The sequence below is a fragment of the Bubalus bubalis genome, chromosome X (assembly GCF_019923935.1).
Source record: "Bubalus bubalis isolate 160015118507 breed Murrah chromosome X, NDDB_SH_1, whole genome shotgun sequence".
Taxonomy (NCBI): Eukaryota; Metazoa; Chordata; class Mammalia; order Artiodactyla; family Bovidae; genus Bubalus; species Bubalus bubalis.
This window is the reverse complement of record NC_059181.1, coordinates 119,388,256-119,401,306: the sequence shown is the minus strand read 5'-3', so window position 1 is coordinate 119,401,306 and position 13,051 is coordinate 119,388,256. Positions and strand designations below refer to the sequence as shown.

Below are 13,051 nucleotides of genomic sequence, written 5' to 3'. Positions count from 1 at the left end.
TTTCATTGTGATTTTTTTTTCTTCAGGAGAACTCCTGTGGATATTTATGTTTTTTTCTTTTTTTGCTCCTTAAACTGTTAGCAATGTCTCTAGAATTACCATAATAAGAATGAATTAATATATATTAATAATCATATTAATATATCATAACTCTAACTAAATTCTTGAAAATCTACACATGAATAACCATCTAATGTGAGCACTGATAGGCCAGAAAAGCATTAGAGTACATAATTATCAAATATCTTAAGTATGAATGCACTATATAGGGGGGAAACCTCAATTTGCACAACACAAAAATGAGATTCAGACATTCCCTAAGTTGATCTACAGAGTCAATGCAATCCCTACTAAAATTCTAGCTAGTTTTTTATGCAGAAAATGACAAGCTAATCTTAAAATTAATATGGAAATGCCAGTGTCCCAGGATAGCCAAAACAATCTTGAAAAAGAACAAAGTGGGAAAACTCACAGTTTCTGATTTCAAAATTGAGCACACAGTTACAATAATCAAGACAGTATGATCCAAGTATAATGACAGACTTACAGATAGATCAGTGGAATGGAATTGTCCAGAAATAAACCCTTACATCTATGGGCAACTCATTTTAAACCAAGGTACCAAGACATTTTAGCGGGGATATAATGTTTTTTTCAATAAATGGTGCTAGGAACACCTGTGTATAGGCACATGGTTAAAAGGATGAAATTGAACCCAGAGCTCACATTGTATACAAAAATCAACTAAAAAAATCTATCAAAGACCAAAATGTAAGACCTAAAACTATAAAACTCAGATGAAAATATAAGTGGAGTTCTTTGTGATCTAGGATTAGGTGGGGATTCCCGGGTGGTTCAGACGGTAAAGAATCTGCCTACAATGCAGGAGACCTGGGCTCAATCTCTGGGTTGGGAAGATCCCCTGGCAACCGACTCCAGTATTCTTCCCTGAAGAATCCCATAGACAGAGGAGCCTGGGGTGGCAAAGAGTCAAACACAGCTGAGCAAGTAACACAGCACAATGATTAGGTAATACTATATATGACACCCAAAGCACAAGACAAGAGAAAAAAACAAGTCAACAGGTACATACAAGAAGAGATGTTTAACATCACTAGGCACAAGGAAAATGTAAATCAAAACCACAGTGAGATATAACCTCACACTTTGTAAGAATAGCTATTATCAAAAAGAGAAGAAATAACAAATGTTGGAGAGGATGAGGAGAAAAAGGAACCCTTATGTTAATGTAAACTGGTGCAGTCACTATGGAAAACAGGATGGATGTTCCTCAAAAAATTAAAAATGAAGACTTCCCTGGTGGTACAGTGGATAGGAATCCATGTGCCAATGTAGGGGATATAGGTTTGATCCCTGGTAGAGGAAGATTCCACATGCTGAGGAGCAACTAAGCCCGTACACCACAACTATGGAGTAACCCCCACTCTCTACAAATAGAGAAAGCCTTCTCGCAACAATGAAGATCCAGTGCAACGAAAAATTTTTTTAAATTAATTAAAAATGAAATTGCCATATGATCCAGCAATTCCACTTCTGTATATTTATCCAAAGAAAATGAAAACAACAACTCAAAAAGATATATGCACCCTCATGTTCATTGCAACATTATTTACAAATAGCCAAGACAGAAAAAACTAAGTGTCCATCAATGGATAAACAGATAAAGAAGCTATGGTATATATGTACAATGGAATATTATTCAGCCCTAGAAAAGAAGGAAATCTTGCCATTTGAGACAACATAGATGGATTTGAGGGTATTATGCTAAGTGAAGTAAGTTAGACAGAGAAAGACAAATATCATATAATGATTCCATTTATATGTGGAATCTTAAAAAAAAACCAAAGCGAACAGACTGATGGTTGCCAGAGGTGGGAGATGGAATGTGGGTGGGAGACATGGGTGAAGGAAGTAAAAAGGTACAAACTCTAAGTTATGAAATAAATAAGTCATGGGGGTGTAATGTACAGCAGAGTGACTATAGTTAAAAACATTTTACTGCACACTTGAAAGTTGCTAACAGAGCAAATCAAAGTGTGGTGATGGACGTTAATTAGGCTTATTTTGGTAATCATTTCCAAATATACAACTACTGAATCATTATATCATATACCTGAAACTAATATGTCGATTATATCTCAATTTTGAAAGAGAATTGAAAACAGAAACTCAAAAAAAAAGAGAGAAATAGGTAAATTTGACTCCAAAGTTAAAAAGGCTTGTGCTTCAAATGAAACCATCAATTAAATGAAAGATAATTCACAGAACAGGAGAAAATATTTGCAAATTAATATTTTATAAGGATCCTTGAATCCAGACTACATAAAGAACTCTTACAACTAAACAGTAAAAAGAGAAATAGCCCAATTTAAAAATGGGCCAAGAATCTGCACATTTGTCCAAAAAAGATACAGCATACAAGTGGCCAATAAACACATGAAAATGTCCTCAGTTTCACTAGCCATTCGGGAAATGCAAATCAAAACCACAATGTGAAACTACTTCACACCCACTAGAATGGCTGGAATCAAACAAGTCCTCAGAAGATGTGGAGAAAATGGAACCCTCCTACAATGATGATACGAATGAAATGTTACAGCTGCTTTGGAAGTCAGGGAGTTCCTCAATGATTAAACTCAGCAGTGACTCTATGACCTAGCAAATCCACTCCTCCATATATACTCAAGAGAAGTGAAAACATGTCCACACAGAAACTTGTATAAAAATATCCATAGTAACATTATTCATAACAGATAAAGATGGAAATAATTCAAATGTCCATCAACTGAAGAACCGATAATTAAAATATGCAGTCAGACAGAAGAATGAATACTGGCACATGCTACATATGGATGAAACTTGAGAACATTATGTTAAGTGAAAGAAGCCAGACACAAAAGATCATATATTCTATTTATCTGAAATGTCCAGAATAGGCACATCTTTAAAGATAGAAAGGATATGAGTGGCTGCCAGGGGCTGGTGGGAAGGGCCGATGGGAGGAAATGAGGGATCATGGCTAATGGGCATGAAGGTTTCTTTTGGGGGTGATGGGAATGTTCTAAACTTGTGGTAATGAATCACGACTGTGATTATACTAAAACCTACTGAAATGTATACTTTCAGTGGGTTAATTGTATGGCATGTGGGCTTCCCACATAGTTCAGTTGGTAAAGCATCTGCCTGCAATGAGGGAGAGCTGGGTTCAATTCCTGGGTTGGTAAGTTCTCCTGGAGCAGGAAATGGCAACCCACTCCAGTATTCTTGCCTGGAGAATCCCATGGACAGAGGAGCCTGGCAGGCTACAGTTCATGGGATCACAAGAGTTGGACATGACTTAGCGCTATCTTTCTTAAAGCTGTTTTTTAAAAAAAAAAAAACTAGAAGGGATCCTATTTTTCCCATCTGCCTCTTGCTAACAAAACTCTTTCCACCTTCCCTTTTCAGATTAATGCAAAAATTATCTGAAAATGGAGCAGACAAATCTCCGTCAAGTTGCCGGCTCATAATTTTCCAGAGATGAATACACAAATGTAAATTATAAGTGCTGTTAATAAGTCTGGTTTCCCAGTATCTGCGGGGTGAACCAGACAACTTAACTTCTTCCTGGCAAAGGCAGCAATATCACTGGTAAATATTTGAAAGTCAGAAAGTAGATAATTACCTTTTGAAGTACATTTCAGCATATTAAAATGTCACTATATTTGCTAATTCAACCATTTTATAAAGCCCCAAACTTTACTGTAAGAATAAACTGTTCCTTCTTTCTAATATGCCATCAGCTTTTTATTTTTTCATTAACACGTGCATGTACATGTGCTTAGTCGCTCAATTGTGTTCGACTCCTTTCAACCCGATAGACTGTAGCCCGCCAGGCTCCTCTGTCCATGGGATTCTCCAGGCAAGAATACTGGAGTGAGTTGCCATGCCCTACTCCACGGGATCTTCCCAAACCAGGGACTGAACCCAGGTCTCCTGCATTGCACGTGGATACTTTACCATCTGAGCTAACAGGGAAGCCCTTCCATTAACATATGATCGTTTTTTAAAAAATTATACCATGAATTGAAAATGATAGGAGGTAACTGATAAAGGTCTTCTCAATTGGAAAGCAATAGTGGCTCCTTGGTATTTCTGCTGAAGAAAGAATAATATGGGAAGGAATTCATCTGCCTCAGGAATTTAAGTCACGAATGACTAAACTGAAGATTTCTTATGCCCATAAAGATTAAGGCAATGGCACCCCACTCCAGTACTCTTGCCTGGAAAATCCCATGGATGGAGGAGCCTGGTGGGCTGCAGTCCATGGGGTCGCTAAGAGTCGGACACGACTGAGCGACTTCACTTTCACTTTTCACTTTCATGCATTGGAGAAGGAAATGGCAACCCACTCCAGTGTTCTTGCTTGGAGAATCCCAGGGATGGGGGAGCCTGGTGGGCTGCCGTCTATGGAGTCGCACGAGCGAAGCGACTTCGTAGCAGCAGCAGCAGCACTGAAGTTGTAGTTTCTCTTTGGAGAGCTCTCCTAGACCTCTTCTTTGTTGTTGTCAAGTCACTAAGTCATGTCTGACTCTTAGGACTGTAAGAGTTGCGATCCCATGGACTGTAGCATGCCAGGCTCCTCTGTCCTCCACTGTCTCCCAAAGTTTGCTCAAATTCATGTCCATTGAGTTGGTGATTCTATCTAACCATCTCATCCTCTGTCACCCCCTTCTCCTTTTGCCTTCAATCAGACTTCTTTACCTCCAGGAATAGATTATTTTGGTTCCAGATTCTGAGCAAAGGAACGTGAGTCAAAGTGACCTGTGAGCAAATCGGACAGTGCAAACATTTGAACAACAAACCACAGAAATGATTTGTCTCTTTGGAGCATGGCTTCCACTTGTGCTCTATTAAATAAGATCTGGGAAAAAGGTTATCTCCAAGTCTTTATTGAGGGAAACAAACAACTGTCCCTTCTCACTGATCTCTTCTCTAGACTCATTCATCCAGGCTTTAAATACCACCTACGAGGCTGATGCGGAGAAGGCGATGGCACCCCACTCCAGTACTCTTGCCTGGAAAATCCCATGGACAGAGGAGCCCGGTATGCTGCAGTCCATGGGGTCGCTCAGAGTCTGACAGGACTGAGCGATTTCACTTTCACTTTTCACCTTCATGCATTGGAGAAGGAAATGGCAACCCACTCCAGTGTTCTTGCCTGGAGAATCCCAGGGACAGGGGAGCCTGGTGGGCTGCCGTCTATGGGGTAGCACAGAGTCGGACACGACTGAAGCGACTTAGCAGCAGCAGCAGCAGCACGAGGCTGATGACTTCCAAGTTGATATCCGCAAGCCAGATCCCTTCCCTGAAGACCAGATTTCTATATCCATTTGCCAACTCAACAACTCTGCACAGACATTGAATAGACACCTCAAAGTTATTAGGTCCTAAACCAAACTCTTTTTTGGGCTGTGCCACGTGGCTCATGGGACCTCAGTTCTCAGACCAGGATTGAACCTGGACCTATAGCAGTGAAAGCATTGAGTCCTAACCACTGGACCACCAGGGAATTCCCCCTCAAAGCAAACTTCTAATCCTCATGATTTCGCCACACCCTGCTCCACCTGCAGGCATCTCCATCGATGACAATTCCTTCCATCCGCTTGCTCAGGCCCAAATTCTCAGTCATCCTTGATGCATCTCTTGCTCTCAGGGCCCACATCCAAACCATGAGCAAATAATTTTGGGTCTACTTTCAAAATATACCCAGACGCTCACCACCTCCATTATTACCTCTCTGGTTCAACCCACCATCATCAATCTCTGCAGCCTCCTAATTGGTGAACTTGTTCTGGATGCAAGGTAAGTCTGTCTCTCCTTTGCTCAGAACCTGCCTATGGCTCCTCATGTGACTCAGAGTAAAAGCCAAGGTCCTTACCATGCCATTTATGATCCAGACCTGTTACTTCTCTGGCTTCATCTCTGTCTGTCTCTGTCTCTCTCTCTCTCACACACACACATACACACACACACATAACTTCTGCAACACTGGTTCTCTTCCCATTCCTTGAATTTGTCAGTATTTTTCCATCTCAAGGCTTTTACACTGATTGTCCCCTCTGCCTAAAACACACCCTCAGACCCCTCTGGTGACATCCTACCCTCTCTTAGGTCTTTGTTCACTGTCACCTTGCCAGTGCTGAAATGAACAAGAAGCCAGTCAAAGCCTTACATTCGTCATACATACACAGTGAGGGGTGGGCTTTGGGTGAAAAAGAAATGAGAGGACGGCCTCTTGCTGGGTTCGGAATAAGACCTGGATCAGACAGGAGGTATCTCTCTTAGGGGGCTGACCTCTGCTTCTGTGCTGGAGCAGGTGAGGAGCAGGTTTTTTATTGAGCCTTCAGAGAGTGCTTGGTTGAGAAGATACCATAGAGGGACTTTTGCTTTCAATCCTTGGGAGCAACTCCTAAGACTGAAATGCCTCCCAGTGCCAAGCATTTGCAGGCATGCCTGAGAAATGCAATGGATAAAATGAATCTCAATTTTCTGATGGATTTTTAATACTTTTATCTGTTTCCTTTATAAGAAAGTAAACTTACAATTTCACAAATTGTAATAGTTCAAATTGTAAGAGAACACAGGTTTCAGTCATAACTGATTTAACAGCCTCAACCCTCCAGGACACAACTAAGAACTAGGAAAAAAACAAAAAGCTTTTAGGAACAGAAATAGACACACAGATATAGATACTAGGTAAACTAGTGGTTACCAGGGGGAATGGGAAGGAAGGAGGAGCAAGATGGGGAAGGGGATTGAGAGGTGCAAAGTACTAGGTATAAAAGAAGTACAGTATGGGGAACACAACCAATATTTTGTAATAACTTTATTTGCAGAATAATTTATAAAAATACTGAATCACTATGTTGTACTATTGAAACTAACATAATATTGGATAAGTCAAGTATACTTCAATCTTAAAAAAAAAAGCTTTTATGCAACCCGAAGAGATCATACTAAAGTTCATATACATTACTATTAATAGAAGCAGAATCCCCACAACCGTACTCATAGTCTATTTACTCATATTTTGCAAACAACACTAACACGTGTGGTTCTCTCGTTTTCTAGCTCATAACACACCAGAATGGGCAACGAAGGAGGGAGATTAGAGGATCAGGCAGTAACTGCTGGCTGGTGGAAACAGTTAAAATAACAGCAGCAAGAAATGGCAGCTATGAGGGGTGGGAGGAAGGCACAAGAGGGAGGGGATATATGTATACATATAGCTGATTCACTTTGTTGTAGAGCAGAAACTAACACAACATTGTAAGGCAACTACGCCTCAAAAAAAAAAAAAGAAGGAAAAAGAAATGGCAGCTAACAGAGAGGGGATATATGGAAAGATTAGAAAACCAGGCATTGCAAATTAAGAGGCAGAACAATCTGTGCCCAATTTAATATGAGGACAAACAGACCCATCACGGTTTAGGAGCCCTTGAGGCAACACTATATAGAACAAATTAAAATAACTAATGCTATTATAAGGATAATCTTGAAACATCAGGAAAAGATGCAATTATTTCCAGGTTCAGGAGTCAGGAAGATAAATAATCTTTTTGAAAAGCTTTCCATCTAAAATGGTTAGATTGGGAAGAGGGAAAAAAAATCAAGCTCTAAAAGTGCTGAAACCTCAGTTACCCAGAAAATCGTTTATGCGGAATCACTCAGAAATTAGTGTTACCCAGTAAGTGACCCTGGAGAAGGCAATGGCACCCCACTCCACTACTCTTGCCTGGAAAATCCCATGGGCGGAGGAGCCTGGAAGGCTGCAGTCCATGGGGTCGCTAAGAGTCGGATACGACTGAGTGACTTCACTTTCACTTTTCACTCTCATGCATTGGAGAAGGAAATGGCAACCCACTGCAGTGGGTTTCTTGCCTGAAGAATCCCGGGGACAGGGGAGCCTGGTGGGCTGCCGCCTATGGGGTCGCACAGAATCGGACACGACTGAAGTGACTTAGCAGTAGCAGCAGCAGTAAGTGACCCATTATCATTGGAATCCATTTTATACCACATTGCAACATATATTAAATAATTAACTTTTGTTGTGATTTACACATCTTTTTTGTTGTGATTTACACAGCTAAACTCTAACAAAATCAAATCTGCAGTGAACAAGTTTTCACAACTACTTCTCTGTTACAGAGACAGTTTGCCTTCTTTTGGACTGCAAGGAATGAAAAACATTTCTTTCTTTTTTTTTTTTTTCTTTTTTTCTCCGTCATCGGGTAAGGAAAGTGTCAGGGGGAAGACACCTCTATTCAAGGCAAGTTCAAAAGGTAATTTTATACTAAGTATGGGCGCCATCTAGGCTAGATTTTCTGAGTGATGAAGATAACCCATAGAAGTCATTTAAGGAAAGAATTTGCATGCCAGGAACTGTTTGATGGGTGCCACGGATGACTGTAAGAAATAATTTCACTTCTTCCCAGCTCTAGACCTATGGGTTCGCTCTCCCTGAATGAAGAAACCACATATCCAAAACTGAACCCCAAATTTCCTCTCCCTCCTCCATTCCTGGTCTTTTATCTCTCCCTGCCTCATCACTTTAACGAGAAACCTGCATTTGACCTAATCTCCTGCGCTGTTCCTCAAACCTCACAACTAGCCACCAAGTCAAATCAATTCTACTCTTTCAATTCCCGAAAAGGAGTACGTCAAGGCTGTATATTGTCACCCTGCTTATTTAACTTATATGCAGAGTACATCATGAGAAATGCTGGGCTGGAAGAAGCACAAGCTGGAATCAAGATTGCTGGGAGAAATATCAATAACCTCAGATATGCAGATGACACCATCCTTATGGCAGAAAGTGAAGAGGAACTGAAAAGCCTCTTGATGAAAGTGAAAGAGGAGAGTGAAAAAGTTGGCTTAAAGCTCAACATTCAGAAAACGAAGATCATGGCGTCTGGTCCCATCACTTCATGGGAAATAGATGGGTAAACAGTGGCAGACTTTATTTTTGGGGGCTCCAAAATCACTGCAGATGGTGACTGCAGCCATAAAATTAAAAGATGCTTACTCCTTGGAAGAAAAGTTATGACCAACATAGATAGCATATTGAAAAGCAGAGACATTACTTTGCCAACAAGGGTCCGTCTAGTCAAGGCTATGGTTTTTCCAGTGGTCATGTATGGATGTGAGAGTTGGACTGTGAAGAAAGCTGAGGGCCAAAGAATTGATGCTTTTGAACTGTGGTGTTGGAGAAGACTCTTGAGAGTCCCTTGGACTGCAAGGAGATCCAACCAGTCCATTCTAAAGGAGATCAGCCCTGGGTGTTCTTTGGAAGGAATGATGCTAAAGCTGAAACTCCAGTACTTTGGCCACCTCATGCAAAGAGTTGACTCATTGGAAAAGACTCTGATGCTGGGAGGGATTGGGGGCAGGAGGAGAAGGGGACGACAGAGGATGAGATGGCTGGATGGCATCACCGACTCGACGGACGTGAGTTTGAGTGAACTCCGGGAGTTGGTGATGGACAGGGAGGCCTGGTGTGCTGCGATTCATGGGGTCGCAAAGAGTCGGACACGACTGAGCGACTGAACTGAACTGAGCTTCTCTCCTTCTCCCCATTCCCTGAACTGACTCAGTCCATGCCTTTGTCCACTCCCGCCCAGATTGTTCCAACTGCTCTCTAACTGGCAGCCCTATTTTTGTACTTCCTCCTCTGCTCCATATGCCACACACTGGGTCCTCCCTACAACCTCCAGAGTCGTATTTGCAAAAGTAAGAAGCTCTACCACACACTAATACAGCCCACCACTGTGCGCCCTGTGCGCCCATACAACCCTATGCAGCAGCCTTGCTCTATTCCTCTATTCACAATGCTCTGATGGCTCCCCACTGCCCTACAAAGTAAAGCCCTTTAACATGCCTGATCCAGCCTCTGCCTACTCCTCCAAATTGATCTCCTGTGTTTCCCACACTTTCCACTCCCATCATTACAAAAAGACTCCCCCAACCTACGATGCTGTCCCCTTTCTACTCTTTTGGCCACATCTTATTTCCTCCTTTGCCTACATCTTATTTCCTCCTTTGCCTAGATGACCTCTCCCTATCTTTCCCCACCACATTCCGTGCTCAGTCTCCAATCCACCTGGACATTTGGCTGCATCCTTAAAGTTGCAGATCCTTCTTCACCCTCTCCCTGAAGTCTTCACTTAACTTCCTCTGTCGAGTCAGCAGAGCCTTTTCTGGCTACCCCACAACGGATCCTGCACAAACAGGTGTAATTTGTTTTATTATACACCTTGGCACATCCTGGTAGCGAGCAGGCTCTAAATGATCATCCTTGAAATGATCTCTCGGAAAGTTCTGTCCCGTGATGAAAAGCCTTGTAAATATATGTTTTAAATGGATGAATAATTTTTAAATAGATGAAATCCTTTCCACACATAAAACTATCATCCTAGGGTGTATGTCCTAACAGCCAAGTTAGCTACAGACCACTCCCAGGACGTTCTGTTGGTCCAGCCAGCTACTAAAAATGCTGAAAGGCAAAACAGCACAGTTTGCCCACGTAAAAACACAGCACAGCAACCGGTGTCATTCAGGTGCTGTGACTTATAATGCTGAGGCGACAGAAGCCTGCCAACACGCTAGAGCCTACAGAGGTAAGGAGGATGAAACACCGCACCCAACTATAGAAACAGAGAAATCACTGGAGTAGAAATGTCAACTTCGAGTTCATAGCACAGCTAATTTGATGTTTGTTAAGAAAGCATACATTTCTTCTATGGAGATTTTTTTTCACTCTCAGGAAGATGCAAGAGGCAAACACAAGACACAAAGGACTCCCCACACTTCCCTGAGCTGCCCAGGTTCCAGTGAGGGTCTGGTGTAAGCATTTCAAGCCATTTCAGACGCTCAACACCTGAAGAAGGAGCACGTGCCCCATTACCACACTCCCCTTACTGCTTGATCACACCTGGAAACCCATAGTACGTATGTATGCTAAGTCGCTTCAATCGCACCGGACTCTGTGCGACCCCAAGGGCTGCAGCCCGCCAGGTTCCTCTGTCCATAGGGATTCTCCGGGCAAGAATACTGGAGTGGGTTGCCATGCCCTCCTCCAAGGGATCTTCCAGACCCAGGGATGGAACCCGCGTTTCTCACACCTCTTGCAATGACAGGCAGGTTCGTTACCACTAGTGCCACCTGGAAAGACTCGGAAACCAATAGTACCCGTCCCCAAAAATCAAACGTGGAGGGCTTCTGAAAGAGAATAAGCTGCTGCCTTGGCTTACTGCAGTCTAACCACAGGGGTTGGCCTAGAAGGAGGCAGAGTATTTTGAACATGTGTGGTGGCTATTTGATTTTTCAGAAAATTGTCTCCAAGTCTATTTCTGGGGATGCCAAAACTTCCTGGGCCAGGCTGAGCACCTGCTAAGGCAAAAGCACCACGGGCTGCCGAGGAAGACACATCCGTGAACTGCAGTACCTCGAAAACTTGCCTGAAAAGCCCTGACTGAACGTAAGATAGCAGAGCTGCACCCTCCCCATCGCAGGGCCCCTCTGGCGGGGTAAACACGTGTGCATCGGTGTGTGCACCACGGCCGCCAAGTGACCGCGTCCACGGTCCCCCAATAGCCGCTCTCATCCCTCACCCACACCGCGAAAGTGGCAGACGAAAACTTCTGCCTTTATAGTGAGGACCCCGGGGAGACAGGAAACTCGTGGACCCAGCTAGAAGGACGCACTAGTCCGAGTGAGAAAGCCAAGGCACCGGCGGCACGCTTTCTCTACAACGCCCCCTCCCAGCGCGGTGCCAAAGGTCTCCGACTCCGAGCATTTTTTTTTTTTTTTTGGATTTGCTTTCCCCAAACGTGCGATTCAACCCCCAGCCCCCGCTTTTCCAGCATTCATACAAAGGAAATGCACTTTCGAGAGGCGGGGGCGGGGAGCATCTGGTCGGCGGGATGCGGGGTTGGAAGATACGGCGCAGCCCCACCTCCCCCAGCAAGCTGGTTCAGGTCCCTTCTCCGCTCCTCGCCCGCCCCGGATACGTCCTCGCACCACCCGGACCTTCTCACGGTCCCGCGGCAGCGCAGCCCCGGGCCGGAGGAAAACGGCGGGCCAGCCAAGGGCTCGGGCGGCAGGGGAGGGCGAGGGAGCGGGCGCCGGTGGAGGAAGGACAAAGTGCGCCCGGCAGCCGGGCGGCCGGGGCTGGAGCGCGCGAGGAGAGGGGCGCGCGAGCCGGGCGGGGGGCGGCGGGCGCGAGGGGGGGACTTACTTGCGACGGAAGCTGCTTGCAGCAGGCTGAAGTAGCTCTTGCTGTACTTATCGGAAATCCGCACGCGCTGCAGAGCCATGGACATGTCCACCTGCAGAGGGATGTCCTGGGTAGCATGCACTAACGCGCCGCCGTCCCGGTTCCAGGGCAGTTCCCAGATACTGCCACTCGGGGCCAGGGTCCGGGGCTCCGGTATCCCCGGCGCGTGCCCGGGGGCCGTGCCCAGGTGGTACCGGGAGCCCGCCGCCGCCGCCATCCTCAGCGGGGAGCTCGACCGGGACAGCTGGCCCGGCCCGCCACCGCCGCCGCCGACCTCCACCGTGCGTCCGGCCCCGCTGGTCCGGGCTCCGGCGGGGGCGTTCAGCTGCCCGCCGGCTCGTTGCCGACGCCACCACAGCCCGACGACCCCGAGCCCTCTCGTGGGGACGCGGGCGCCAGAGGCTGAGAGCGCGGCGCGCCCGGAGGCCGGGAACTTGCTCGGACTTTTGGGCTCCAATGGGCGCTTCTGGCCGTGGCCTCAGAGGGCGACTCCTCCCGGGAGCGCACACACGCCCCCTTTTAGCTTCCCGAAGGATGGGGGGCGGGGATGTGGAGGAGGGACTCCGGTAGCCCAAAGGGAGAACCCCTGCAGAGACGCCCATTGTCGGGGGAGGGGAGGCGGCAGGGGCGAGCACAAGTGGTGGGAGGAGACGGCCCGGCCTTGCACTCCTAGGGTAACTCTTGAAACTCGAGCATCCCATCCGGCTAGCCCTG

At 45.3% G+C, this 13,051-nt stretch overlaps 1 protein-coding gene across 5 annotated transcripts in view; it reads right to left on the bottom strand.

Moving 5' to 3' along the window:
• The window catches only part of MCF2 (MCF.2 cell line derived transforming sequence), a 125,444-nt gene extending 112,663 nt beyond the window's left edge, over positions 1-12,781 (bottom strand). For 2 of the 5 annotated variants that reach the window (XM_044936773.2, XM_025276193.3), the window contains exon 1: positions 12,299-12,778. In XM_044936773.2, coding sequence (XP_044792708.2) covers positions 12,299-12,554 — 256 coding nt within the window. In that variant the 5' untranslated portion in view covers positions 12,555-12,778. Of the gene's footprint in view, positions 1-12,298 lie in introns of all 5 variants that reach the window. The other 3 variants (XM_044936775.2, XM_044936774.2, XM_025276195.3) reach the window with 3 other exon arrangements.
• Between the last annotated feature and the right edge of the window lie 270 nt (positions 12,782-13,051).